The 25,613-nt window shown below is 35.9% G+C and overlaps 1 protein-coding gene across 1 annotated transcript in view; it reads left to right on the plus strand.

The window, feature by feature from the left end:
* CCDC77 (coiled-coil domain containing 77) overlaps positions 1–20,876 on the plus strand; it is a 37,284-nt gene extending 16,408 nt beyond the window's left edge. The window contains exons 9-12 of the mRNA XM_027857278.1: positions 9,812–10,034; positions 18,620–18,745; positions 18,853–19,005; positions 19,965–20,876. Coding sequence (XP_027713079.1) covers positions 9,812–10,034; positions 18,620–18,745; positions 18,853–19,005; positions 19,965–20,111 — 649 coding nt within the window. The 3' untranslated portion in view covers positions 20,112–20,876. The remainder of the gene's footprint in view (positions 1–9,811; positions 10,035–18,619; positions 18,746–18,852; positions 19,006–19,964) is intronic.
* The last annotated feature ends 4,737 nt before the right edge of the window (positions 20,877–25,613 follow it).

A 25,613-nucleotide genomic window follows, 5' to 3' on the forward strand; every position in this document is an offset into this window, starting at 1 on the left:
CAAACTTATATTTGAAATGAAAAAGTGGTTACTAAGTGGCAGACTGTTTGATTATACACTAATGGGAACATGCATTTGTGTATCTAAAGGTGATTTTTTTTATTGGTTCTTTTAAAGTTTTCACTTGAATCCTTTACTTTAGAAATTATCTAATTATGAAGATGATACTGGCAGCCTCATCTAGGTGGGAGCTTTAGAAATTTTTGAGGAGACAGTGATGTTTATAAACTATTTGTGTGATCCAGAGAAAGAACTATGGAATTTGAATGCAGACTGAAGCATACTATTTGCTTTTTTTTTCTTCCGTTTTGTTTTGTTTCTTCTTCCTTGTGTTTCCTCCTATTGGTTCTAATTCTTCTTTACAGCATGACTAATGTGAAAATATGTTTAATAAGAATGTATATGTAGAGCCTATATTAGATTGTGTACTGTCTTGGGGAGGGAGATGAGAAAGGAGGGGGAGAAAATTTAAAACTCAAAAGGTTATGGAAGTGAATATTGAAAACTAAAAATTAAAAAAAAAACTGTGTATAATCTTGGAAGTGACCATTACTAACAAGTGTTACTTGCATTTACTATAAGGAAGAAAGTTCACCTATCTCTGTAGAACTGTTATTACCTTTCTGTGCTTATAGAGGTAAGCTATTAACTGCCTGAGTAGCCCTGATAAAATTGTAAAAGATGTCCAAGTGCTTTGCAAGTCTGCATTGTTAATCCAGGCATAAACAAAAGCTGCCTGTAGTTGTAAAATCTATGAGACATCAATCCTGCTTTTGGCAGCTGTATTCTTGAATATCTCATTTTTTAAAATGAAACCAGAATTTCCAAGCAGAAAATTTTAAGGTAGCAGCAGCCTAAGATATCAGGAGCAGTGCTGGATTGGGAGTCAGGAGATTTATTTTCAAATCCTGGCACTGCTGCTCACTGACATTTGGTGACTCACTGCCTGTTTAGGTTTATTTATTCATTTGTAAAATGAGGGGGAGGTTGGATGCGAGAATTTCCAAGGTTCCTTTCATTTCTAACATTTTATAATTTTATGGAATTTGGTATCATTGAATCCTGGTTAAAAGATATATTTGCAAGTAAAATGAGATGTCAGAAAGAGGCTGAGGAAAGACCAGGACATAGGTTTCCACCCAACCATTTTTATTATATGCATATAATGTACGTTACAATATAAACCTTGATTAACCAGAACTTTTTTACTGCAGTCAGTTTTTAAGAGGGAGCAGCAAATGACAAGAAAAGCTGTTATCAGGAATTTGTTTGAATTAAAAAAAAAAATGATACAGGGTAGGTGCTAGGGTCAGTACATATTCAGCCCCTTCTCTTACAGCTACATGAATGTACAAGAAGAATTGACATTCAGAATCATGACCCTGAGGCACTACACGATCATAAATCATCAAAGAAACAGGATACTTTCATGGAATCCATGGATAAATAAGGTTTTCAACAAGATTTCAAAAAGGATTTTCAACAATAATTGAAACAAAGATTTTTAAAATTTTTATTTATGTCAGAAAGATTTTGTTCTTTTATCCATCAGTTTCCACATCACTCTGTACACAGCAAACGTTCTTATTTTTTTTGGTGAGGCAATTGGGATTAAGTGACTTGCCCAGAGTCACACAGCTAGTGGGTGTTATGTGCGGGAGGCCAGATTCGAACTCAGGTCCTCCTGACTCTAGGGCTGGTGCTCTATCCACTGTGCCACCTAGTTGTCCCTGCATCTAACATTCTTGCTTCTGCCAAATTGAAGATGGTTTGTTGACTAGAATTCTGTGAATCCTTGAGGGAAACTAAATTTTTGCCAAAGATACAGAGAAATCCTGGACTTTTGAATAGTTGTATTAATTATCCTGTAGTTTTTTTTATACTGCTTTTTGCTTTTAAGAACAATTTCTATTTTATCATCTTCACACTACCAGGTGTGACATGAAGATAATTATTGTTTATCCAGATTGTAAAGAAGAGGAAACTTGAGGTACAAAAAAGTTGTGTGACACACCGAAGGTCCTCCTAACTAAGCCGGTATTAGAGTTCATGTCTCATAGCTCCAAGTTCAGGACTCTTTCCACTACCATGGGAATCATGGATGTTGTATTCCCAGAATATAGCTTTTCTTGGTAAGAACTAGAGAGTTTAGCCAGGGGCGGGGAACCTGCGGCCTCAAGGCCACATATGGCCTTCTAGGTCCTTGGGTGTGGACTTTTGACTAGGTCCAAGTTTTACAGAACAAATCCTTTTATTAAGGTGATTTGTTCTGTGAATTTGAAGACCTAGAGGGTCACGTGTAGCTTTGAGGCTTCAGGTTCCCCCCTCCTGGGGACCTTTTGATAGCAATGAATCCACACGTCCTCCTGCCAAGTATTGGTATGTTTTTTTCCTGATGTAGAGTGTTATGAGTGTCGTTTTATTGTCTAAGATAATTTATGCTGTCATGGCACAAATGCTGTTATTTTCCATAAGCCTGACAATAATACAACTTATTTGTTCAATAGAGTTATGCCTTGATTGCTCCAGAATGTCAGCACTCAAGAGATTTTCATTTCTGGTCTTCCATGTGTATGTAGTAACATATTCCATACTACTGGACTAAAGTAGTAACATACTGCTTGACTAAAACTCCTCTTTCTGTCCTAGAAACAGGTATATTGGAACTTGAAGGTCTGCTTCCTAGAAATACTGTTGCCTTGAGATCCAGAATATTTTTCTTCAGTTTTGAAGTTTTGCTATGGTATAAAATGAATGTACCATCTCCAGGCTAATGCAAAATAGGAGTGTTTATCACAGTCTTTAAATATGTGAAATGTTATCTTCAATTAGCTACAAGATCAAAGGCCTTAGCTCAGTTAAATTAACTCCTTTAGAGAAATGCATCAGATTTAGAACCCCATTTCTATTATGCTCCCTCTGAAACTCCATTAAGCCTCCAGTGTGACAAGGTTGCACAGAGGGCAGAATACTTTTCACCCTTTTTTTGCGGGCTAGAAGTGCCAAAAATGGTCTAGGAAAGCAGTTTTTATCCATCCTATACTCCATATGTATTAGTAACATCCCTGATCTTATTCTGGGCTGTAGGAATTACTGAGTATACAACCATACTGTCTTATACTTGTTCTTTTTGGCTATTTAAAACCTGCTTCTGTTGACCTAGAAGTAGTTTTGTATTCTGTGAGAGAGGAATAAAAGTATTGTAGAAATTTTCTCCACTACACACAAAACCATAGACATATAGTCCCACTCTAGAGACAAAATTCTCTACAACTTTGTTATTTATGACTATGCTGATGCTTTCCTTTTTTCCCCATAGTCTTTTTTATTTTTTCCCACTTAATAATATTTATGTAATTTTTCCAGTTACATGAAAAGATAATTTTCAACATTCACTTTTACAAGATTTTGAATTCTAAATTTTTTTCTCCCTTCCTCCCTCCTCAAGACATCATGCAATCTGATAGAGGCTAAATAAGTATAATCATATTAAATATATTTCCACATTAGTCATGTTGTGAAAGAAGAATCAGAAGAAAAAGGAAAAACCACGAGAAAAAGAAAAAAATAGTATGCTTCAATCTGCATTCAGAATCCATAGTTCTTTCTCTGGATGTGTATAGTATTTTCCATTATGAGTGACTTGAAATTATCTTAGATCATTGCATTGCTGAGAAGAGATAAGTCTATTAAAGTTGGTTATCACACATTGTTGCTGTTACTGTGTACAATGTTCTCTTGGTTCTGCTCACTTCACTTAGCTTCATTTCATCTAAGTCTTTCCAGGTTTTTCTGAAATCCACCTGCTCATCATTTCTTATAGCACAATAGTATTCCATTACGTTCATATACCACAACTTGTTCAGCCATTCCCCAATTGATGGATATCCCCTCAATTTCTAACTCTTTGCCACCACAAAAAGAGCTGCTATAAATATTTTTGCACATGTAGGTCCTTTTGCCTGTTTTATGATCTCTTTGGGATACAGACCTAGCAGTGCTATTGCTGTTCCCCATAATCTTTAAAAGATTATAATTTTCCTATTTTCCAGTACAGTAGGCATCAAAGGTGGAGTTTAAATTTATTTTCCCATGCTGGCTTAAAAGTTGAAATAAGTCTCCTGATCATTAAAAAAAAAATTGTTTTGATAAATCCATTTCAATATAATTGGCTTCCTTTACAATCCTATACATTTTATTTTATGCATTTAAAAATATTCTGATTAAGGGTCCGTATGCTTCACTAACCTGCCAAAGAGACCCATAATCGAAAGAAAGGTTAAGAACTCTTAATTCTGTTGCATCTTGGTCCCTAGCACTCCCTGGGCTTTCTGACTTCCATGAATCTTTTTTTTTAATCTTTTTTTTTAAATTTTATTCTATTTATTTACTTATTTATTTTATTTTTAGGCAATTGGGGCTAAGTAACTTGCCCAGGGTCACACAGCTTGTAGATGTCAAGTGTTTGGTCTGAAATGGGATTTGAACTCAGATCCTCCTGACTCCAGGGCCGGTGCTCTATCCACCGTGCCACCTAGTTGCCCCTCCGTGACTCTTTTTTCAGGGGGCCCTCCACTTCTGTTGCCTCTTGTCACTGAGTGACTGGGCGATGTGCTTGTGTTGGCTTTGCTGGTGGTCCCCTTTCCTATTGTTCATAGACTTCTGGCTGATTTTGTGTAGTTTAGGGCTCAGAGCAGGTACTTTTACTGTAAATTCTCTTTGGGTTTTTTTTTTTTATCATTATTGTAGTATACATTCCAGATTTTCGCTGGAGTAGAACTGTGGAACCTAGGCAGTGTGCCTCCATTTACACAGTTATCTTTATTTTACTAGGCAATGGGGTTAAGTGCCTTGCCCAGGGTCACACAGTTAGTAAGTGTCAATTGTCTGAGGCCACATTTGAACTCAGGTCTTCCTGACTCCAGGGCCGGTGCTCTATCCACTGCACCACCTAGCTGCCCCTATGGTTATCTTGAATATCAATTGCTTTTGTCACTATTTTTCTAATTTGTCATGGTCATTTGGAATCTAATTTCAATTTTTGAGTATTAACCCACCCTCAATTTGACATCACTTACATGTTTAAATATATTCAGTTTCTTCATCTTGTTTATCCATAGTTTATCTAAGATACTTAATAGAATAGATTCCAGGATTAATCTCTGTAGGGTGCAACTTACTAGGGTTTTTTTCACTCTTGAATCACTTGTACAGTAATAGTCACAGTTTTTAAGATCATACTTTGATAAATTGTAGTTGAGAATGCCATTGTGAAGTGATCAAAAGCCTTGTTTAAATCAGGATATCAATTTTCTCTTTGTTAGGCCTGTTGCTTTCTTACAAAAGGAAACTAATTTTGCATGATTTGCTTTTCACAGATCTATGTTGATTGCTTTGTTATATCTTCTACTTTTGTAAGTGTTTATAAATTGTTTTCTTTGAGTGTTTTTTGAGGTATTGGTGCTAAGCTGAACAATTTATAACTTATAAGGTTTTCTCTTTAAAGATAGGTACAATATCTACCCTTTTCTAAATTTCAAAGGACTTACTATGTATTTATTGTGCTATGTGTGCTGTGTGCTATTAATCTGTAGCTATGTGCCCAGAAGTGGTCAAACTTCTTAAAAATCTAGTGGAATGGGGAATTGAATTGTAAGTTTGTTGAGGTCCTTGTGATGTAAAAACAAATTTGTGAGCTTAAAAAAAAACTTTCAAAGCTTAAAAATAATCTAGTGGACCACATAAAAGTAGTATAAAACATGGTCTCTGCCTTCAAGGAACTTAATAGTCTGGTTGAGAGAGGAAAGTAAGCTAGATGAAATAATTGGCACATGGTATAAGAGCATAAAATTAAGTGCGAAATTGTGTGGTAGACTAGAAGTGTTATAGAAGTTCAGAGTGGTATGTAGTCAATAGAGAACTAACCTCAGAGTCAGGAGGACCTTATCCTTATATAAGTTCTGTATTATTTCTCATTGTCACTTCCAGACTCTCCCTCAACCATTCTCACTCAGAAACCTCTCCTCCGTTAAGGTTCATTTAGTCCGTATTTATCATCCCATTAAGATTCTGATAGCTTGTAGCTATCAACTTTCAGAACACTTTTCCTTTCCTCAATGAGTTTAGTGTGTTGATCACTGTATTTCTTTCCTTCATACTAGATTTCATACTAGACTTCATACTAGACTTATTGGTACGTCCTCAAACGCTTGACTTCCACTTCTTCAGCTAGCTTAATTCCCATGACTTACTCCTCCCCTGCACCTCAGCTACACACAGAAATGTTAAACCCTGGATCTTGCCATCACCCGCAAGTGTTCTACTTCCACATTCATGGATTCTGAAATTCCTTTATCTGACCATAATCTTTTCTCATTACACCTTTCCCTTTGCCTGACAACCCCTACCCCTGATTTTTGTCCCCACTGTGACCTCCAGTCCCTTTATCCCTCACTTTTTTCCCAAACTATCACCCCATCACTGGTTCGTTCTCAGTTCAGGTCTCCATTCTCTCTTGCCACCTCTTATAGCTGACCTTGTCCTTCCAACCTTTAGCCTCGGAGTACTCTTATCAGCTACTGCCTTTGCGTCTACTTATATGCTGCTTGAACAAAGCTGGAGAAAATCATGAAACCATGCTGCCTGGGTCTACTACGGATTTGTGTTACATCATTCCAACTGGGCCCTCTCTGTGGCACGGCAGTCCTTTTTTACTTCCATAAGCAATTCAATCACCACAGCAGGTTTTCCAGACCTTTTTATCTCTTCTAAACTTCCTCTTGTTGCATACCCCACCTCCCTCAGCTGAGAACCTTTCCTGCAGGAGAAGGGTTGATTGCTGGAACAAGATGCTGGAAAAGGTAGAGAGCAACTGGATAAAGGGTATGGGTAGAGTGATTCACATTAATAAGGATACCTCTTCCCTCACATTTCACTGAAAAAACTAACACCTTGTCTTACATTCTTGAGTGTGCACAAGTGATCCTCTTGTTGTCTGCTCAGCTGATTGGTCTATTAGTTCCCTCTCAAGAATCTCCAATTGCTCCATCTACAGGCTGCTTCCTTGCTACTTAGAAGCGTGCTCATGTTGTACCCATTCTTAGAATCCTGATTTGATGTATCCATCCTGAATAGCATCTTTCTCTTCTCTGTCACAGCTAAACTTGAGAAGGCCATCTAAAAATGGCACTTCTACTTCCTTTCCTCTCACTCTCTTCTTAACTCTCTGTAAGTCTGGCATCTGATTTCATCATTAACTGAAACTACTCTCTTCAAAGTTAGAATGATCTCTCAATTGCTAAATCTACTCAACCTTGACGTCTGTGCAGCCTTTAACACTGTTGATCACCCTCTTCTCCTGGAACTGTGATTCTTCCCCAAGGCTCTCTTCTCCCTCTATACTGCTTCACGTAGTGATCTCATCAGCTCCCCTGGATTCAATTATCATCACTATGCTGATGATTCTCAGATCTACAGATATAGCCTTATTCTTTCTAGGCAGCTATCTAGGAAGGGGGTGCAACTAGTTAGTACAGTGGCTAGAGCTCTGGGCTTGGAACCAGGAAGACTCATCTTCCTGAGTTCAAATCTGGCCCCAGAAATTTTACTAGCTGTGTGATGGCAAGTCACTTAATCCTATTTGCCTCAGTTTCCTCATCTGTAAAATGAGCTAGAGAAGGAAATGGCAAACCACTCTAGTATCTTTGACAGGGAAACCTCAAACGAGGTCACGAAGAGCTGGACACAATTGAACAACAACAAAAGCTGTCTTTTCCATAGCTGGCACAATGGATAGAATGCTAGACCTGGAGTCGGCAAGACCTGAGCAGACTGAACTTCAGACACTATGTGTGTAACTCTGGTCAAGCCTGCCTCAGTTTTCTCAACTGTAAAATGGGGATGATAATGGCACCTGTCTCCCAGGGTTGTTGTGAAGATCAAATGAGATATTTATAAAGTGTTTAGAATGGTGCCAGGAACATAAGTGCTTAATAAGAAAAAAAGTAGATTAGAAGAATATGATAAATGTGACTGATAAAACCCTGACATTTAAGATATGTAAAGAACCTCAAAATTAACAAAGGCTATGACCTTCCATTCTATTATGGTCAAAGTATATGAAAAAATAATTTTCAAAAAAGGAAAGACACTTAATTATCTCTTGAAAAAATAGTCAACCTGCGCAATCTTACAGATGCAAATTAAAATAACTTTGGTTGCCTTTTAAAAAAGCAACTATCTCTTCAGATGTGCGTAGCAATATTATTTGTAATTAGGAAAAAAATGTAAAAGCAGTTGAAGTACCCAACAATAAGAATAGTTAAATTATAGTATATTTATTAGGTACTATAATGCAATTAAAATTGGCACAAAAATATGAGGAAGTAGGGGAAAACCTTTATGAAATAATGCAGAGTGACCAAAGCAAAACCAGAAGAACAAAGAACCCACTAACTGTAAGCACATAAGAGGAGCAATGGATAGAAAAATGATCTTTTTGGAGACTTAGAAGGATCATAAGATAGTTGCTAGGACAGCTTCAGGATGAATTTTGATATTTGAATATAAAGTAACTGTTGATTTACCAGGATGATACTAGTGTAAAGTACTACTTATGATCATTAAAGTAATGCACGAGAAGGGTTGATTACTGGAACAAGATGCTGGAAAAGGTAGAGAGCAACTGGATGAAGGGTATGGGTAGAGTGATTCACATCAATAAGGATACCTCTTTAATCTGAAGGAAGGAAGAGGGCATGAGTGATGATGCTGAAAAATTTTGAGGAGTAGCAACAGAGAGAAGGGAAGGAGCTCATGTTTTGAGTCTTAACCAGAAGATTGGTAGTGAAATAGGGGGCTAAATCAAATACTGTAGGTGGGAGTGGGAGAAAGGAATGATGAATAGGGCACAGTGATTGTTGAGCAGCAATAAGGGCCCAGCTGGAGTTATTCGCCATTAATTTGTTATTGGCTGAAATCAGGTGACAGGAGGAAACTGTTAGACGAAACAAGAGCAATTAGCCAAACATCATTCTGACTGTTATAAAGCTGTTACTGGTCCCATAATATACTTCTATATCTTTCTTCGATTCTCTACGTCACCTTTGTCTCTCAGTTTTAGTGTTGGAAAGACCATAAGGGTAGGTGACTAGAAAAAAAAGAATAAGAAATTTTATTTTAAAGTGACAGATTTAATGAGGTCAATAATATAATTTAATTTTAAATGTTCCTGAGGACTTTTTAATCCAGTCTTGGCATACTTGTAGCAGTTACGTATAAATATTCTTTATGACCCTTGATATGAGAAATAGGAAATTCATTTTGTTTTTGTTATGACCTGCTATATACTGGCAGATGCGTTGTATTTTCCCTGTTCCTATATTATGGGCATCGCAGCTGAGGAAACTGAGATGCTGCTATGCAATGTTCCAGAGCACTCAAACCCTACTTAATAGAAGTGTGATGGAAAGGGAAGTGCACTGGGCCAAGAATCAGACCTAGGTCTCATTCTAGCTCCACATGTGGCTTTGGGCCAGCCAGTCATTTAAACCTCCCCAAACTTCATTTTCTTTAAGAAATGGGAATAGTACTTGCCCTGCTTCCTTACAGAGCTATTATGGGAATCAAAAAATGTGTGTAAAAGCACTTTGTAAACTAAAAAAAACTGCTAAGGTAGGATATTGTTCTTACTGTTCTTAAACAAAAATGCCTACAATGTTCCTGTTGAGTTTGAAGTCACATCTTATGTATCAGATGTAAAATGGGAGCATATAGAGAAAGGAACTTACTTCCTCATTCATACCTTTGTCAGTCTTCAACAAACTCAGGAGTTTCTCTATGAGAGCGCCAAGGACTTCCTGAATCTCAAATTTGAAAATCAAGACAAAGAGAAGGAATGGGTGACTGAAAAGGACCGTTTGCTTTGGAAATTGAGCCAATACCAAAAGCAGCTGGAGCAAGCACTGCAGTATAATGAGCAACGGGTAGTTGGCAGTCTCCTACCAGCTACACAAGAGCAAGATAAATATATTCAGGTAACTGTTTTTATGCTCAGTTGGTGGAATTAGTCCCCTTTTGTAGAACGTGTGCACTTTTGGGGAGCGTTGAAAAAATTCAGAAAAGAGATATTGTCTGAGTGCCAGTAAGAATAGGGACTGGACCTTGATTTGATTGGCATAGCAAACTCCCAGGGGAGGTCAGCACCTTCTCCGCAACTTTTATTGCTCAGGGAGTTGCCAAGAGCACTGAAAGTCTAAGTTACACAGCCAGTATGTGTCAGAGGTGAGACTGGAACCCGGGTCTTCCTGGCTTTGAGGCCAGCTCTCCATCCACTGTGCAACACTGCCTCTCAGTGATGGTAAACATAGAAATTGGCAATAGTAGCCCCAGTGGATGAATGACGGAATGAAAATGAAGAAAAAACACTTATTAAGTGTTTACTGTGTGTTAGGAATTCTGCTAAACTGAGGGGAAGACATAGTTCTACTTCTTGGCATCAACCTTAAAGATTATGTTCCACCTTTTCACGTTCATTTGTATTTTTTCCTAGGACCCTCTTTTACAGTAATAAAATTAATGTGTTGTTTTCTGTATGAAGTAGTACTTTATTTTGTCTTAAATTTACCTCACTAAACTTTCTTTCCTTTTTTCAAAAAATTATTTATTATAAACTTAGTTACCATCAACGAAATCAATATGATTATTAAGCTAAGAACAAAGCCTTTCTATTAGTTTCCATTTCCAATAATCATCATCATTACCAACATCTATGTTGCGCTTACTATGTGCCAGGCACTGTGCTAAGCTCTCTACCGTGTTTTCTCATTTGATCCACCCAACAGCACTGGGAGGTAGGTGCTATTTATATCTCTATTTTACAAAATGAAGAAACTGATATATTGTTCTGGATTTTGTTGTTATTATTTATATAGTTGTATTTAGTGTGTATATTGATGTTGAGGTTCAACTTTTTTCATTTTGCATCACTTTGTATAAATCTTCCCATATTTGTTTTCATTCTTCATATTTGCCATTCCTTCAGTGCAGTAATAATCCACTACTTTCATAGAATTGTTTGGTCATCCTTTTAATGTTTGGACGTGTCGTTTACAGTTTGGGATCATTATAGATAATGCTGATAGGAGTATTTTTGTAGATAGTCTTCTTGTCAACAACTTCGTTAGGCTATAGCCTTAGTAGTAGATTTAGTGAGTTAAAGGATAGGAATAGTTTTATAACTGATTATATAATGCCATATTGCTTTCCAAAAAGATTTTACCAATGCAGTCTATTGCCAGTATTGTTCTTGATTCTCCCACGGCTCTTTAAGTATTGATCCTTACTGTTTTTATCAGTATTTAAATGGCATTAGGGTAAATTTTGGTTATTCAAGCAATGTTGTAGCAGAGTGGATAGTAAACTGAGCTTGGAATCAGGAAGCCCTGAGTTCAAGTTCCACCTGATACCTAACTAGTGATATGACACTTCTGGTCACTTACCCCAGAATTGTGGGAAGATTGCTTTGTATTAGGACGTAGAGGACACCCGATCCCTCATAAACACTCCAGTAAAGCTCTAAAAATGCACCAAAAGGAATAATGATAAAGAAAACCAATGAGAAACGGCTGACAACTCCTTCATGCAGTCTGGGATTGCATGACAAGATTACCAGAATCCTGCAGAAACTCTTAGAGAGATAAGCCAGGGAAGAGGGCGGAAAAAAATATACCTGCCCTCAGATTCTACAGCAAGGGAAAGAGCCAGACCAGTACCTAGCACCAGGCAACCTGTGTTAAGGCAAATCCAGGCCCGTGTACAACTTGTGGCCTGAGTAACTCGTTCCCCAGCCTCTAAAAGCGACAGTGCTCAGTGCAGGTCTCTCCTCCTGACCTCACCTGAGCTTAAAACAAGGCCAGGCTAGTGCCCCGCACCGGGTGGGGAGCAACTTCATGCCTTAGGCACTGCAGAAAACAAGATCAGATCGGTTCCCAGGCAGCCTCCAAAACCATGCAGTGCCTGGGCAGCCCATACCCAAATACAGAAAAGCCAGGACCAGGGCAGCACCTGGGAAGCCATGCAGCTGTTTTTTTGTGTTGTTTTTTTTTTTTAAAGTTTTTATCGATGTCTTCTGTTTCTTATATTATCCCTAGTATTTCTCCTCCCACTCCTGGAAAGCCTTCCCAAGTAACAAACAGTGTTTTTAAAAAGGGGGGAGATGTAACAGTGCAACTAATTGATATATTGAAAAACATCCAAAAACTTGTGCAATATGTAACACCTGTGGACCTCCCACCTCCACGAGGGAGTAGGTTAGAGGTGTCTTCTCACACCTCCTCTTTCTAGTCCTGCTTGATCTTTATAATTTTGTTACATTCACTTTTGGTTTTTTTTGGTATGTGTTTTTTCTACTTACATGGTTGTAGTTACTATATATATATTTTTTTCTTGGCTCTGCATACTTCATTCTCCATCAGTTCACGTAGATCATTCCGGGCTTCTGTGTATTCATCACACACATAATTTCTTATTGCACAGTAATAGTCCATTATATCCATATACCGCAAAGTCATTCCCCAATTGATGGACATCTACTTTGTTTCCAATTCTTTACTGTCACAAAAAGTGCTGCTATAAGTATTTGGTGTAAATAAGCACTTTCTTTTTGTCATTAGGTTCCTTGGGGTATAAGTTCATTAATGAGTCTCTGGTTCAAAGGGTATAGATATTAGTCACTTTATTTGCATAATTCCAAATTGCTTTCCATGGTAGCACCATCTTACGGCACCACCAGCAATGTATTAGCATGCCTATAATTTTAAAACCTCTCCACCATTGAGTATTGCCATTTTTTGTTATCTTTGCCAATTTTCAGGATATAATATGAAACCCCACAGTTGTTTTGATTTGTATTTGTCTTATTTTTGGTGATTTGGAGCATTTTTCCTTGTGGTTGTGAATATTTTGCCATTCTTTTGAGAATTGTTTATAACTTTTGTCCATTTATCTATTGGGGAATGGCTATTATTATATTATTATTGTGGTTGTATATGTATTTTGGATTCCAAATCCTCATCAGAGAATTTTGATACAAAGATTTTTTTCCATTTGACCTCTCCCCTTTTTATCTTAAGTGCATTAATTTTGTCTGTGCAGAGTTTTTCAAGTTGCCTGTAACCTGCAGCTGGGATCTAGTTGGAAATAAGCTCCTAGCACAGGCAACAGTAGCACTTGTTTGGGGCCTGTCAGGGTCACAATAAGAGAGAGAACCAAGTCTGGGTTCATGACTATGTGAGCAGTAGTTAGAGAAAGTATAAGGACAGAATTCTAAAGTTGAACCATTATAGATATAGATATAACATATTTAAATATGCATGTATAGGCATGTGTGTACACATGCATACACACATACATACATATATAATGAGAACACATAGTGGTGTGAACCTTTAGGTAACATTATTAGGTTACATTTTAGTCAGTAGTTCTTTTTTCTTTTTATAGATGAATTTAATTTATTAACATTCAAAGTTGTAATTGCTAAATTTGATAACCTGTCATCAAATTTTTTTTTCAGAAGAGAAATTTTCCTTATTTTACTAATCTTATCCCAACCTACACATTACAGACTCACACAGAACACACACATATCAGTAAACATAGTTCTTAAGACTATGAATTCTCTAAGTGTTGCCAAAATGAAACTTCCCTTGCTACCTCGAAATTTGAAGTGGCTCTGGCATTATCACCACCATTGTTTCACCATTTTTGCCCTTCTGAAAAAGAAGGATATCTGGAGATGGGATCAAGTGCACAGACAGAAAAAGTAGCGTAAGTGAGAACAGGATTACTTCTTCCTCAGAGACAACTGGGAAAGAGAGAATGTTAAGAAATTTTGAGAAGGAAGCTCCTTTCAGAATGTAAAGGGATGTCATCAGTTTTAAGTGTTGGGGACTTAAATGATATTCTGATGTGAGTGTATCAGTTTGACTGGGAGCTGATGTAGGAAGTTTGTAAGAATAGTGAAGAACATAATTTTCCAAATTGTGGGTCATTTGCAAAGCAGTGGTTCAAATTATTTGATGTCTTCAAATACATTTCACTTTTTAAAATGAAAACAAAGTTCATATTAGAATCAGTAACAGTAAGACTAAAAATGAATTTGTTCTGAGAATAAATGAAATACAACTATTTTGTTTATTTTGTCTTAAAATATAAATCTCTTTCTGTACCTCTAATCTATTAACTCTTGGTCAAGAGATGGGAAACATGATTCATCATCCGTGTTCTGGAATCATGATTAGTCATTGCAGTGATCAGTTGTTTTCCTTTACAATATAGTAATCATTATATAAATTTTTCTTCTGTTTCTTCTTGCTTCATTCTATATCAATTCATATAAGCCTTTCTAAGCTTCTCATAATCTGTTACCTTCATCATTTTAATAATATTTATAATATAACATTTATAATATATAATATTTCATTTTATTCATATACTGTAATTTGTTCAGTCCTTCTCTAATTGATGGACATCTACTTTTTTTCCAGCTCTTTGCTATAACAAAAAATATTGCTATAAATATATATATGGGTCCTTTTCCACTTTCTTTGCTTTCTTTGTATAAGCCTAGTAGAGGTACCACTAGGTATTTCCTTTACTATTAATGACTTGAAGCATTCTTTCACATGGTTATTAATAATGATCCAAATATTTTCATTAATAACTTGGCTGATAGAATAGAAAATATATTTATTGAATTTAAAGATGTTACCAAGATAGAGGAATAGGAGTAGAAAAACCCTTAAAAGATAATTTTAGAAATTAAAATATCATGTAACTTTGGAAAAAATGGTCAGGAACAAACAATAAAATTCAGTTAATGTTGCATGGTATTTCTAGAGTAAAAGAAATAAATATATGGGGACAGCTAGGTGGCACAGTGGATACAGCTCCAGCCTTGGAGTCAGGAGGACCTGAGTTCAAATTTGGCCTCAGACACTTGATACTAGCTATGTGACCCTGGGCAAGTCACTTAACACCAAGTGCCTCACCAAAAAGCAAAAAAAAAAGAGAAAGAAATAAATATATGCAAAGAGTAGATAATGGCAAGAGGAGGTAATATAACAATGTTCTCATTTCTAAAAAGATTTTGAAGTATGCTAAATTATTTTGGTAATTGATAAAGATTAAAAAGCACTTTTGATAATTTGTTTTACACAAATATAATATCAGAATTTTTACCTTAGTTTGTTTAAAACAAAAATTTAGATCAGAATGTATGAAAATTTGAAATTGACAGGTGCATTGACAGAGTCAAGAAGTTAGAGGAAAAAAGGAATAAGTTGACAATGAAAACTTAATCACTTCAGTTTAACAGATATTTAATAAGGCAGAAGAAAGGATGAGGAGTTGTGGTTGGAGAGTGAAATTTCAGAGTTCAAAATCCTTGAGGGAGTACAGTTATGATGAGGATAATACGTGACCATATAAGTGTGGGACTATAGTGGGGCTGGAGGAAGGAGGCCTTTGAAATGGAAGAGGTTATGGAATTAATTATATGGTCATGTTGATATACTCAACATGATACTCAACATGAGTATTTGAGACCCTGAAAATTATGGTCTGTATCCCATCCAGCCTACATTCAGGCCATCTCAATGTTTTATCTTAAGTCCATACTTAACCTGCTAAACTACAGCTAGAAACACATTCTGTTACCTTATTCCTTTGAGTCTGGGGTAGGGGGTAGGGGGTAAGGGGTGGGGGGTGAGAGTAGGGTGGGGGGACATTCCTGCCAGGCTACAGGGCCTGTATGTAGATCAGGAAAAAAATAATCATCGGCATAATAAGAATTATTGATTACTCCCTTTGATCTTGCAATTCTACTATTAGAACTATGTCTTAAGATATAATTTTTTTTAAAAGACTGTCTAGCCAAGATGCTTAATTTGTTATAGGGAAAAATTAGGAAGAGTTTCTATGCCCAGTAGTTGGGAAATGGCTAAGCAAACTATGGTCTATAAATGGAATATTGTACTATCAAACATGACATTTATAAGGAATATAATGCAGTTTGGAAAGACAAAAAATGCAAAAGTGAAGAAAGTGAAATTAAATTAGTAGTCATGTTGACTTGTAACTATATAAAAATAAAACTTTTAAGTAAAAGGTAACAAACTATTTAGAACTATATATAGTTCTAATTATATCATCTTATTTTTTCTTCTATTCAGATTTTTGTTGAGTTTACAAAATAATTTTAGGTCTGATTTTTTTAAAAATTCTGTATCACTTCATATAAGTTTTCCACATATATTTGAATTCTTTGTATTAGTCTTTACTTCTGCCACAGTAATATTCCTTAAGATTTATCAACTCCAGTTTGTTCAGCAATCCCCCAATTGATGGGACATACAATTTATTTATAGCTTTTTGGTACTACAAATAGTGCTGCTTTGAATATTTTAGAACAATTGAGATCTTGGGATATAAACACAGTATTAGGATCATTAATCAGTATGAATGATTTTGGAATTATGTGAGCAAAGTTACTTATTCTTTTCTAGAATGATTAGACCAATTCATAGCTCCACAAATAATGGGTCAGTATGCCCGTCTTCCAAAGACCTCCTGACATTGAATATTTCCATCTTCTATTATCTGCCAGTTTGATGGGTATGAGTTGATATCTGTATTGTTTTTAATTTGCATTGTCTTATTAGGAATTTGAAGCATTTTTCATTTGGATGTTGAGAGTGTGTGTCCCTTCTTTTGAAAACTGCCTGTTCATATTCTTTGCCCACTTATCTGTTGTTAAATGAATTGTAGTATTATGCATTTTGTGTCAGTTTCCTATAAATTTTGGATGTAGTTTATAGATATTTGATGCAAAGATTTTTTTTCTCGCAATCAAGAATATTTCTTTTATTATTGATTTGTTTTCTGTGGAAAAGCATCTGAATTTGATAAGTCAACAAGTGAAGTCACCAATCTTACTATTTGCCAAATACCCAAGATAAACTTGAAATGATCTATTTTGTCCTTTAAAAATCTCTTCTGCTTCTGATTTGCTTATGGATTTTCCCCCAGAATATTATCATGGTATATAGTGTAAGAATGGGTCTAAATTTATTTTTCACCTAACTGCTTAACAGTTTTCTAGTGGATGTTTTTAAGTATGGAGTCCTTTCCTAAGTAATATCTGTCCTTGTGTTTACTGGATTGCTGTATTAAAAATAATTAAAAGTCTGAGAAAGTTGGAAGAGTGTCCTGGAGACCAGTATGGAACTTTTATGAAACTTGTATGGAAAGTTGATATAAAAAAGTTGTGTGAACTTTAAAGGAGAAAATGTACTTTGGATTATAGTAGAGAAATAGACCAGCAGCAGCAGTAAGGAATAAGGAATATGCCAGCCTGTTGTTCTTTTGGCCCTGTGAACCTGGGGAAGAGGAGGAGGAGCTCCATTGAAGAAGTTTGCAAAAGATGCGGTGTTCTCGGGGAAAAATCTGGTTCTGTTAAAATTAGAAGGAATGTATGAAACGTTCAATATTATTGAGATGATTTGTGGAGAGTAGAACAATGATTGTAAAGAATGTGTATATGTGTGTGTGTGTGTGTGAGTGTGTGTGCGCATGTGTGTATATAGAGAGTTAAGTGAGGTTGTGGTGGGAGAAGAACAGAGCTGATCTGAAAAAGGTTCAGGAGGACATGGAGCAAAGCAACTTCTATCCCCTGTGTTCTCATCAACTGTCCTAGAACAGTCACAGGACTTGATGGAAAAACCCAGAGAGAAAGAAAGACTGGATGAGTAAGATTTAGTTCTAGGATTCTCAGTCAACATAGTAGTTTTAGATATGTCCAGTTATGTTATGGTAGAACTGTGATTTTTATGTATCATATACATACAGACATACACACACACGCATATATAAACATATTATAATACAATGAGGCCCTTTACATAGACAATCTATGTAGTATATTTCTATTCATTGTTTGGTACTTTCAAAAGGAGGCAATGTAGAATAGTAGATTCGGTTGTCAGACTAAGTAATTCCTAAGTTTCCTTCCAGTTCACCCTCCACAGAAGTCCTACTCTGATGTCTCATTATAGTGTGAAAGTCAGTCCTGTATTCATACTAGTAGTCCTCAAACTTTGATAAATCCTATCAAATGAAAAAAACCTCTGAGATGGACTGGGTCTATATATATTGTCTGAGGCCCCAGGGTAATGAATGTTTTAAAGCTATAGAAACTCCTGAAAGTCATCTACTAAGTTGTAGAAAACCTATAATTTACTCCAGTAGAGGGAGCATCTACTTATGAAATACAGCTCTTTAAAGTTTTTTATCTTTAAAATATTTCATGAGCTCAGTCTTGAAATCAATTATATAATGGCTTTCCAGAACCAACCAATGATACTTGTTTCATTTTTAAGTATAAAAAGTCTCCAGAATTTGACCTGTAAATGTGGGAAATTTTAGTTACTTATCTGAGATTCCATACTGTCTGATTTCATGAACTGATGTTTATTCCTAAAAATTCTCCTTTCCTTTCCCAATTTTTCGTCATGCTACATGCAACTGGGCATTTATGGTCTTCTTTCTTCCTGGCCTGTAGTCCCTAAAAGAGGACTTGCTTCAAGAACAAAAATTGTCGTGCATGTACCAAGAACAATGTATTGCTCTAGAGGAGGAACTGGCCCGAATTCGAGAAGAAGATGATATGAGGCGAAGGATCTTCAAGGTAGGAAAAGCATCTGCCTTTTTCGATGCAGTAGGTTGTGTGGCTTCCTTTGTCCGAGGTGATATCCTTTGTTTTCCAGAAGTAACCTGGTGATTTCCTCTGCATAGGAACGTTCTAGCAAGATGGGGAAGCGTTTGCAAGAGATGATGCATCGATATGACACCTTGCAGAATCGTCGCCGGCTAGAAGTGGAAGGTTTTCAGAGAGACATCAAAACCCTGCGTGAGAAATTGAGAGAAGTCGAGCAAATGCTTTATAAGGTAATTGCTGCCTTTGGATCTGGGAAGGGGGCAAAGGCTGATTTGAAAACCCAGCGTGACCATGAGTACCCATGATCCCCTTTACTCAGGAGTCCAACTAGATTGAAAAGTTTAAACACAGGAGCATGCTAGAGTGAAATCATCTAATGGCTGTCATTTGTAATTAAGAGGAAATACGGAGTGGTGGATAGAGAGCCTACCAGAATGACCCAAGTTCAAATCCTTTTTCTGACACATACTGGCAAATTACTTAACCTGTCAGTGTACTAGGCAGCTCTTTAAGAGAAGTTTCTTTTAAGGTACCACCTTGCATTGGGTAGAAGGAGGTTACTTATCCAGGCGTTCCTTTACCAAGGAAATCATAGATCTAGTCCCTATCTCTATCCCATTTGTAGTTTGCATTATCTTTAATAAGTCCTCATCAAGAATAACTTTATAGGCATTCTACATGTCATTTCTTCTCACTCTGGGCATCATCCTCATTTTGTAAATCATTTTTATTACTTGACTGAAGAGATTTTTCCCAGAGACAACTTTACTTTTTACTTAAGCTTCCTCAAAAGCCTCCTGAAATTCAAAGCAAATGTAACTAGTAATCAATATTTATAGAATGCCTATTGTTTCTAGCACAGTATACTAGGCATTATGAGGAGTAGAGAAGATAGAGGAGGCAGAGCCCTGTCCTTTGAGCCTTTAGCAACAATGTTTTTCTTTTCATGATATTAGTTACCTAGTCTTCATTTAAAAGATCCGTTCCTGTTCTATTGGGAAAATAAGTCCATAGCCTCTCTGCTCAGGCTTCCTTTCTTCTTCAGCATAATCATATTTGTTAAGAGTTTAATTATAACGTCTTTCCCCTACTGAAGAGGTTAGTATGCCTTTGTCTTTGCTCCTGGACTTCTTTTGTCTGCCTCATGCTACAACTGTATTTTTTTTTTTCCATTTCCTTCATTCTGTAGGCATCACTCAGTATTCGGCCCGACCAAGATCTTGCCATTCTTAATGAGGTTCGTAAGAGCAACAAACGGAGTGTTAAGATCCAGGGACAACTGAAGGACCTCAAGGCCAAACTGTATAGTTTAGAGAAGGAACTTAGGGTATGTTAACATCTGTTTATAGATAGGGGCTCAAGGCTGGCAAAGGACTGTCCTAAAATCTGAGAACAAGGTTATCAGCTACCAAAGAAAGGGTTTCGACAGAAACAACCTGCTAGGTCATTGGTGGAAGCTCCTTTTCCCGCTCCGTGAAGGATCAAAGATCCCACTGCAAAGGCTGGTCGTAAATTGATGGACCTGCTGAGCTATACAGGTGTTCTCTTTGCATGCATCACCTTTTCCTAAGTCAGTCTGAAACCTGGAAAAGTGGCCTGAAGTTTTCCCGTGTTGTTTTCACAATTCATATTGAGAGCTTTGGGATAAAAGGGCTTAGGGAGTTAAGTGCCAACATGGCTGAGTGATTATGGAAGAAACTTGGCCTTTCCCGAGGAGTTGGGTACATCTACTAAGGTCGTATCTTCACCGGTTGGGAGAAGAGGCAGCAGCAAATCCCAAGGATTCAAAGATGGGTAGTTAGTTGCTGTTCATCTTTGTCTTGTCATTGCTATTGGGAAAAAGATCTCAGACTTTCACTGTCCTTTTGTAATGCTCATTCTTGTGACATGTCAACAGAGGGCATTATAATTTAGAGTCCTCAGGCAAATTTCAGAAGGGGCTTTGTAGTGATCTTTTTTTTTTTTTTTTTTTTTTTTACAAGAGTATATGCTGCACTATTTCATTATGCTATTAGGTCTCATCCTACCAATCATGTTACCCTGATTTGTATATTTAAAGTTAGAATTTTTAAAAATTAAAAATAAAATTTAAGTATTGTGAGTTTGTAGAATTTCTTACTAAGACTACCTTACGCTTTTGTCACTGGCTCACTTATTTATTCCAGTTTACTTGTTTGTTCTATTGTCTGTTTTACAAGTGTAAACAATCCTTAAATGGCTCCTCTGAAGTATCCCACATAGACAAACTGCTTCCATTTTTTCCTGGATACACTCTTTGTGGTAAATTGTTATTACTTTAGTACTTAATTGATACTACTTTAGTACTATTCAGTTTATTCAGGATATAAAAAAGGATTTTCTACTTTTCCATATGTTTTGGGAAAAGATGAGATTGAGCTGTGAGTAACAAATGTGATTTTTTTGAGTAAACCAGAAATGCTAGAATCAGTTTTCCATTGATTAATTGGGAATGGGAACAGCCTTATTAGAAACAGAAGGGGCAGGTAGGTGGCGCAGTGGATAGAGCACTGGTCCTGGAGTCAGGAGGACCTGAGTTCAAATCTGGCCTCAGACACATAACACTTAGTAGCTGTGTGACCCTGGGCAAGTCACTTAGCCCCATTGCCTAGCCAAAAAAAAAAAAGAAGAAGAAGAAGAAACAGAAGAACAACCCTAGGGATTACTAAAGAAGTTAATGGATATTGAGTGTTATCATAGGAGATATGATCATGCCACAGAGGAAGAAGCCTCAAAATTTGTCAGGGTTTTGGCTAGGCTGGGATGTACTCTACTGGCATAGGCTGGAGTGGTAGTTTATATTTATGTATGTTTTTTTAATCATAGTCCTAACCTTTAAGAGTTGTTCATATGTGGGCTGCTGATTGTCTTTATCTGAACAGCAAATAGATTCATAACAATGAAAAATAAATATTAGACTTAAAACAGGCCTTAACCTGCTTAATCTTCCTGTTGTTGCTTACCTCTTCTGCTTCTCTAAACAAAATTTTTTTGTATTATTAACAATCATCCTCAAACACAAACCTTTCAGCGCACATGTGCGCACACAAACACACACACAAGCATTGCATATAAAATTGTAATACATACTGTTTTGTGAAAAAAAAAATTAGCCGAGTAGTAACAAAATTGCTCTCTTTTTCTCGCCCTGTGAACTTATTTTTCTTTTTGTGTATTTTAAGAAATGTTTCCTTGATGCTCTTTTAATTTCTTACATCTCTCTTGCTACCCGCTAACTCCCTCTTCCTTGTAACAAATAGATATAGTCAAGAAAAACAATTTAACTTTATACTCATTGCATGTATCTCAAAATCTGTTTATTTTGCTGCATTTCTAGTCCATAACCTCTCTGCCAAGAGGTGGAAGGCATGCTTCATTATCAGTCCTTTGAAGTCACAATTAATTGATCACTGCATTAATTAAGAGTTAGGAAGTCTTTCAGAGTTGTTTTTCTTTACTCTGTTATGCAAATTATTCTCTTGATACGTGTCATTTCACTGTACATTAGTTCATACAAGGCTTCCTGAGTCTGAATCTTTCATCTTCATCAATGTTTACAGCTTAATAATATTCCATTACATTTGTATGCTGTATTTGTTCAGTCATTCTCTATTTGATGGGTACCCCCTTAGTTTCTGGTTCTTCACTATAGCGAAATCTGAACTACAGTTCTTTGCTACAGCAAAAACTTTGCTGCAGCTTAATCGAAACTCCTCATTACCAGTAATCTCTTAATTGCCAAATCATCTTAATTGCCTATGATTTTTACTATTTTTAGCCAAAAAGGGTGTTGCATTTTATCAAAAACCTTTTCAGTGTCTACTGATAAAATCATGTGATCTTTATTGTTATTATTTTTTACCATGATCAACATACTTGTTTAAACCAACCTGTATTCCTGGTATAAATCTAACATCATCATAGTGAATGGTTGTTTTGTTTTGTTTTAACATGCTGTTATAGCTTCTGTGCTGACAATTTTTATTGAATACATTTGTGTCCATATTCAGTAGATCATGTTGGTTTCTAGTTTTCTTTTTCTGCTTTATCTTTCCCTGTTGTAGGTATCATAGGAATATAGCAGTAGCTTTGGTGTTTAGTTGGGATTTTTAAAAATGTGCTTTTTTAGTGTTTTTTAATTACATTTCTAATTCATTGAACTATTCATTCTTACTTTTGTTGATAGTGTTTTGCAATATGAATTTCCCCCTAAGGATTGCTTTGGCTGCATCCCAAAATTTTGGTATGTTGTCTAATGATTATAATTTCTAAAATGAAATTGTCTGTTTCAAAATTTTATTCTTTGATCTACAATTTCATTGGGATTAAATTATCTAGTAATTAGCTTTTATCTTCTAAAGGCTCTTTGTGGAATATAATTCCTATTGCATCGTAGTCAATAAAGAATGTGTTTATTATTTCTGTTTTTTCTGCATTTGTTTGTGAGATATTTATGCCCTAATAGAAGGCCACTTTTTATAAAGGTGCCATGCATAGATTAAAAAATATAGTTAGTCCTTTCTATTCCCATTTGGCAATTACTAGAGATCTATCATATCTAACATTTCTAAAATTCTATTCAGGACCTTAACTTTTTTGTTTAAGTCTTAAAGAGGTACATTGAGTTCCACTGTTTTTATGGTTTTCCTGGCTATTTCAGCCAGCATGTTACTGAATGGTAGCATCTAAATATTTAAAGTTCAGTCAATTGTGGGAATCTTCATCTGTATCACACCCACTAACTGTAAGCATCCCCCAAAGGAAACGAGAAAAAATGGTCAGACACTTAGGAGAACCAAGAGATAGCAATGTCATTAAAGCCCAGAGAGGTAGAAGTATCCAGGAAAAAGTATTCAGTAGTGTCATGCTGCAGAGAAGTAATGGAGGTTGAGGATTGAGAAAAGGCCATTAGACTTGGCAATGAAGAGATTGATGGTGACTTTGGAGATATGAGTTTCAATTGAATAGTAAGGTATATAAAATAGGTATATAAATCAAACATTTGCTGATAATGAATCTTAAAAAAATTTATTTTTAAACAATTCTTTGGTATGCATATAATTTTGCCATTTATTAAAGAGGATAGTCTCAAATCCGAGCCAAGGTATTTCTGGCAGTGTTTGTTGGCGTTGCATAGCGTGATGGCATGTGGAGTGCAAAGTGTACATATTATGTGTTCAGAACCAAGGCTGCAGTGAAATTGCACAATGCAAGGTGGGCAAGCGCTGCCAGAAACACCTTGGATTCATTATGTGTTTGATTTTTAATTAATTTTCGGTTGTTGCATGTTTAGGAACGTTTTACTATTGCCAAATTTTTTGCGACCCCCATGTTCAATTATGCGTCCTCATATGGGGTGCAACCCACAGTTTAAGAAGCTCTGTATTAGACTATGGCAAGATTTTCTTTCATCTATCACAAACTCTAGGAGAAAGTTATTACTTCTCCCCAATGTTTCCATTATTGAATTTAGTCATTATTGAATTTAATCCCTAGTCACCAATTCCTTCATGAAAAGTGAGGATCCTATTCAGAGTAGAATTTACAGCAAATGTGAATGGTATTAATTCACCCATAAAGTGGAGGAAGGTAGCAGAATACATTCAAAAGCAGAATATAACATTTGTTTACAGGAAACACATGTGAAGCTTAAAGATTCACACAGAGGCTGGAGCAAAACCCGTTATCCTTCAGGCTAACTCAAAAAAGTAAGGATGGCAATCATGATCTCAGACAAGGCAACAGTAAAAATAGATATGGTTCAAAGAGATAAATAGGGAAACTATATTATGCTGAGAGGCAACAAAAGACAGTGAAATAACATAAATAATTTATAAGTATTTAATTGTATATTAAGTGCTTTAGAAAAAGTTAAATATGATAAATCTCTGCTAATTACTGAATGGGAATAGAAAGGAGGATATAAATTTTTAGCTGTAAATGGCACTTTTATAAAAATCAACCATATTCTTGGATATAAAAACCTCATAAGCAAATGCAGAAAAGCAGAACTATCAAACACATCTTTTACTGGCCACAAAAAAAATAACAACTGTCATCAATAAAAGAACTTTGAAGAAAGGATTCAAATTTAAATGCAGATTAATTTAATTCTAAAAGATTGGCAAGTCAAAAAAGATAGAAACAATAAATAATTTTATAAAATAAAATGAAAACAATGAAACAGCATGCTAAAATTTGTGGGATCTAACCGAAGAAGTCCTGAGAAGAAAATGTATGACTCCAAATCCTTTCATCAACAAAAGTGAGAAAGAACAGATGAATGAATTAGGCACACAGCTTAAAAAAAAAAAGGCAACAAATCAGAGAACCCAAGGTAAAACCAAAATAGAAATTCTAAACATGAAGCAAGACATAAGCAAACTGAAAATTTAACAAAAGATTAACCAAATTGAAAAAAGAAATTAAGAAATGAAATTAGGGTATATTTTTTAATAAAATGGATAAACCATTAGCTAGTCTGATTTTGAAAGGGAAAAGAAAACCAAATTGCCAATACCAAAAATGAAAAAGGAGAATTCACAATGTAAGAAATTATTAGAAATAATTTTTGCCAGTTACATGCCAACAAAATCAATAAATTAAATGGATGAATATTCAAGAAAATGTAAAATACCAAGATTAACAGAATAAGAACTAGAGAATTTCAATAATCCAGCCTCAGAAAAAAAGAAATTGAATAAACTGTAAAGGAAATCCTAAGGGGTAAAAAACCTAAGACCAGATGAACTTACAAATGAATTTTATAAAACATTTAAAAGACAATGTGTATGCACACACACACTACACACATATGTAT

This window comes from Vombatus ursinus, unplaced genomic scaffold (genome assembly GCF_900497805.2).
Source record: "Vombatus ursinus unplaced genomic scaffold, bare-nosed wombat genome assembly UNPS02012082.1, whole genome shotgun sequence".
Lineage (NCBI taxonomy): Eukaryota > Metazoa > Chordata > Mammalia > Diprotodontia > Vombatidae > Vombatus > Vombatus ursinus.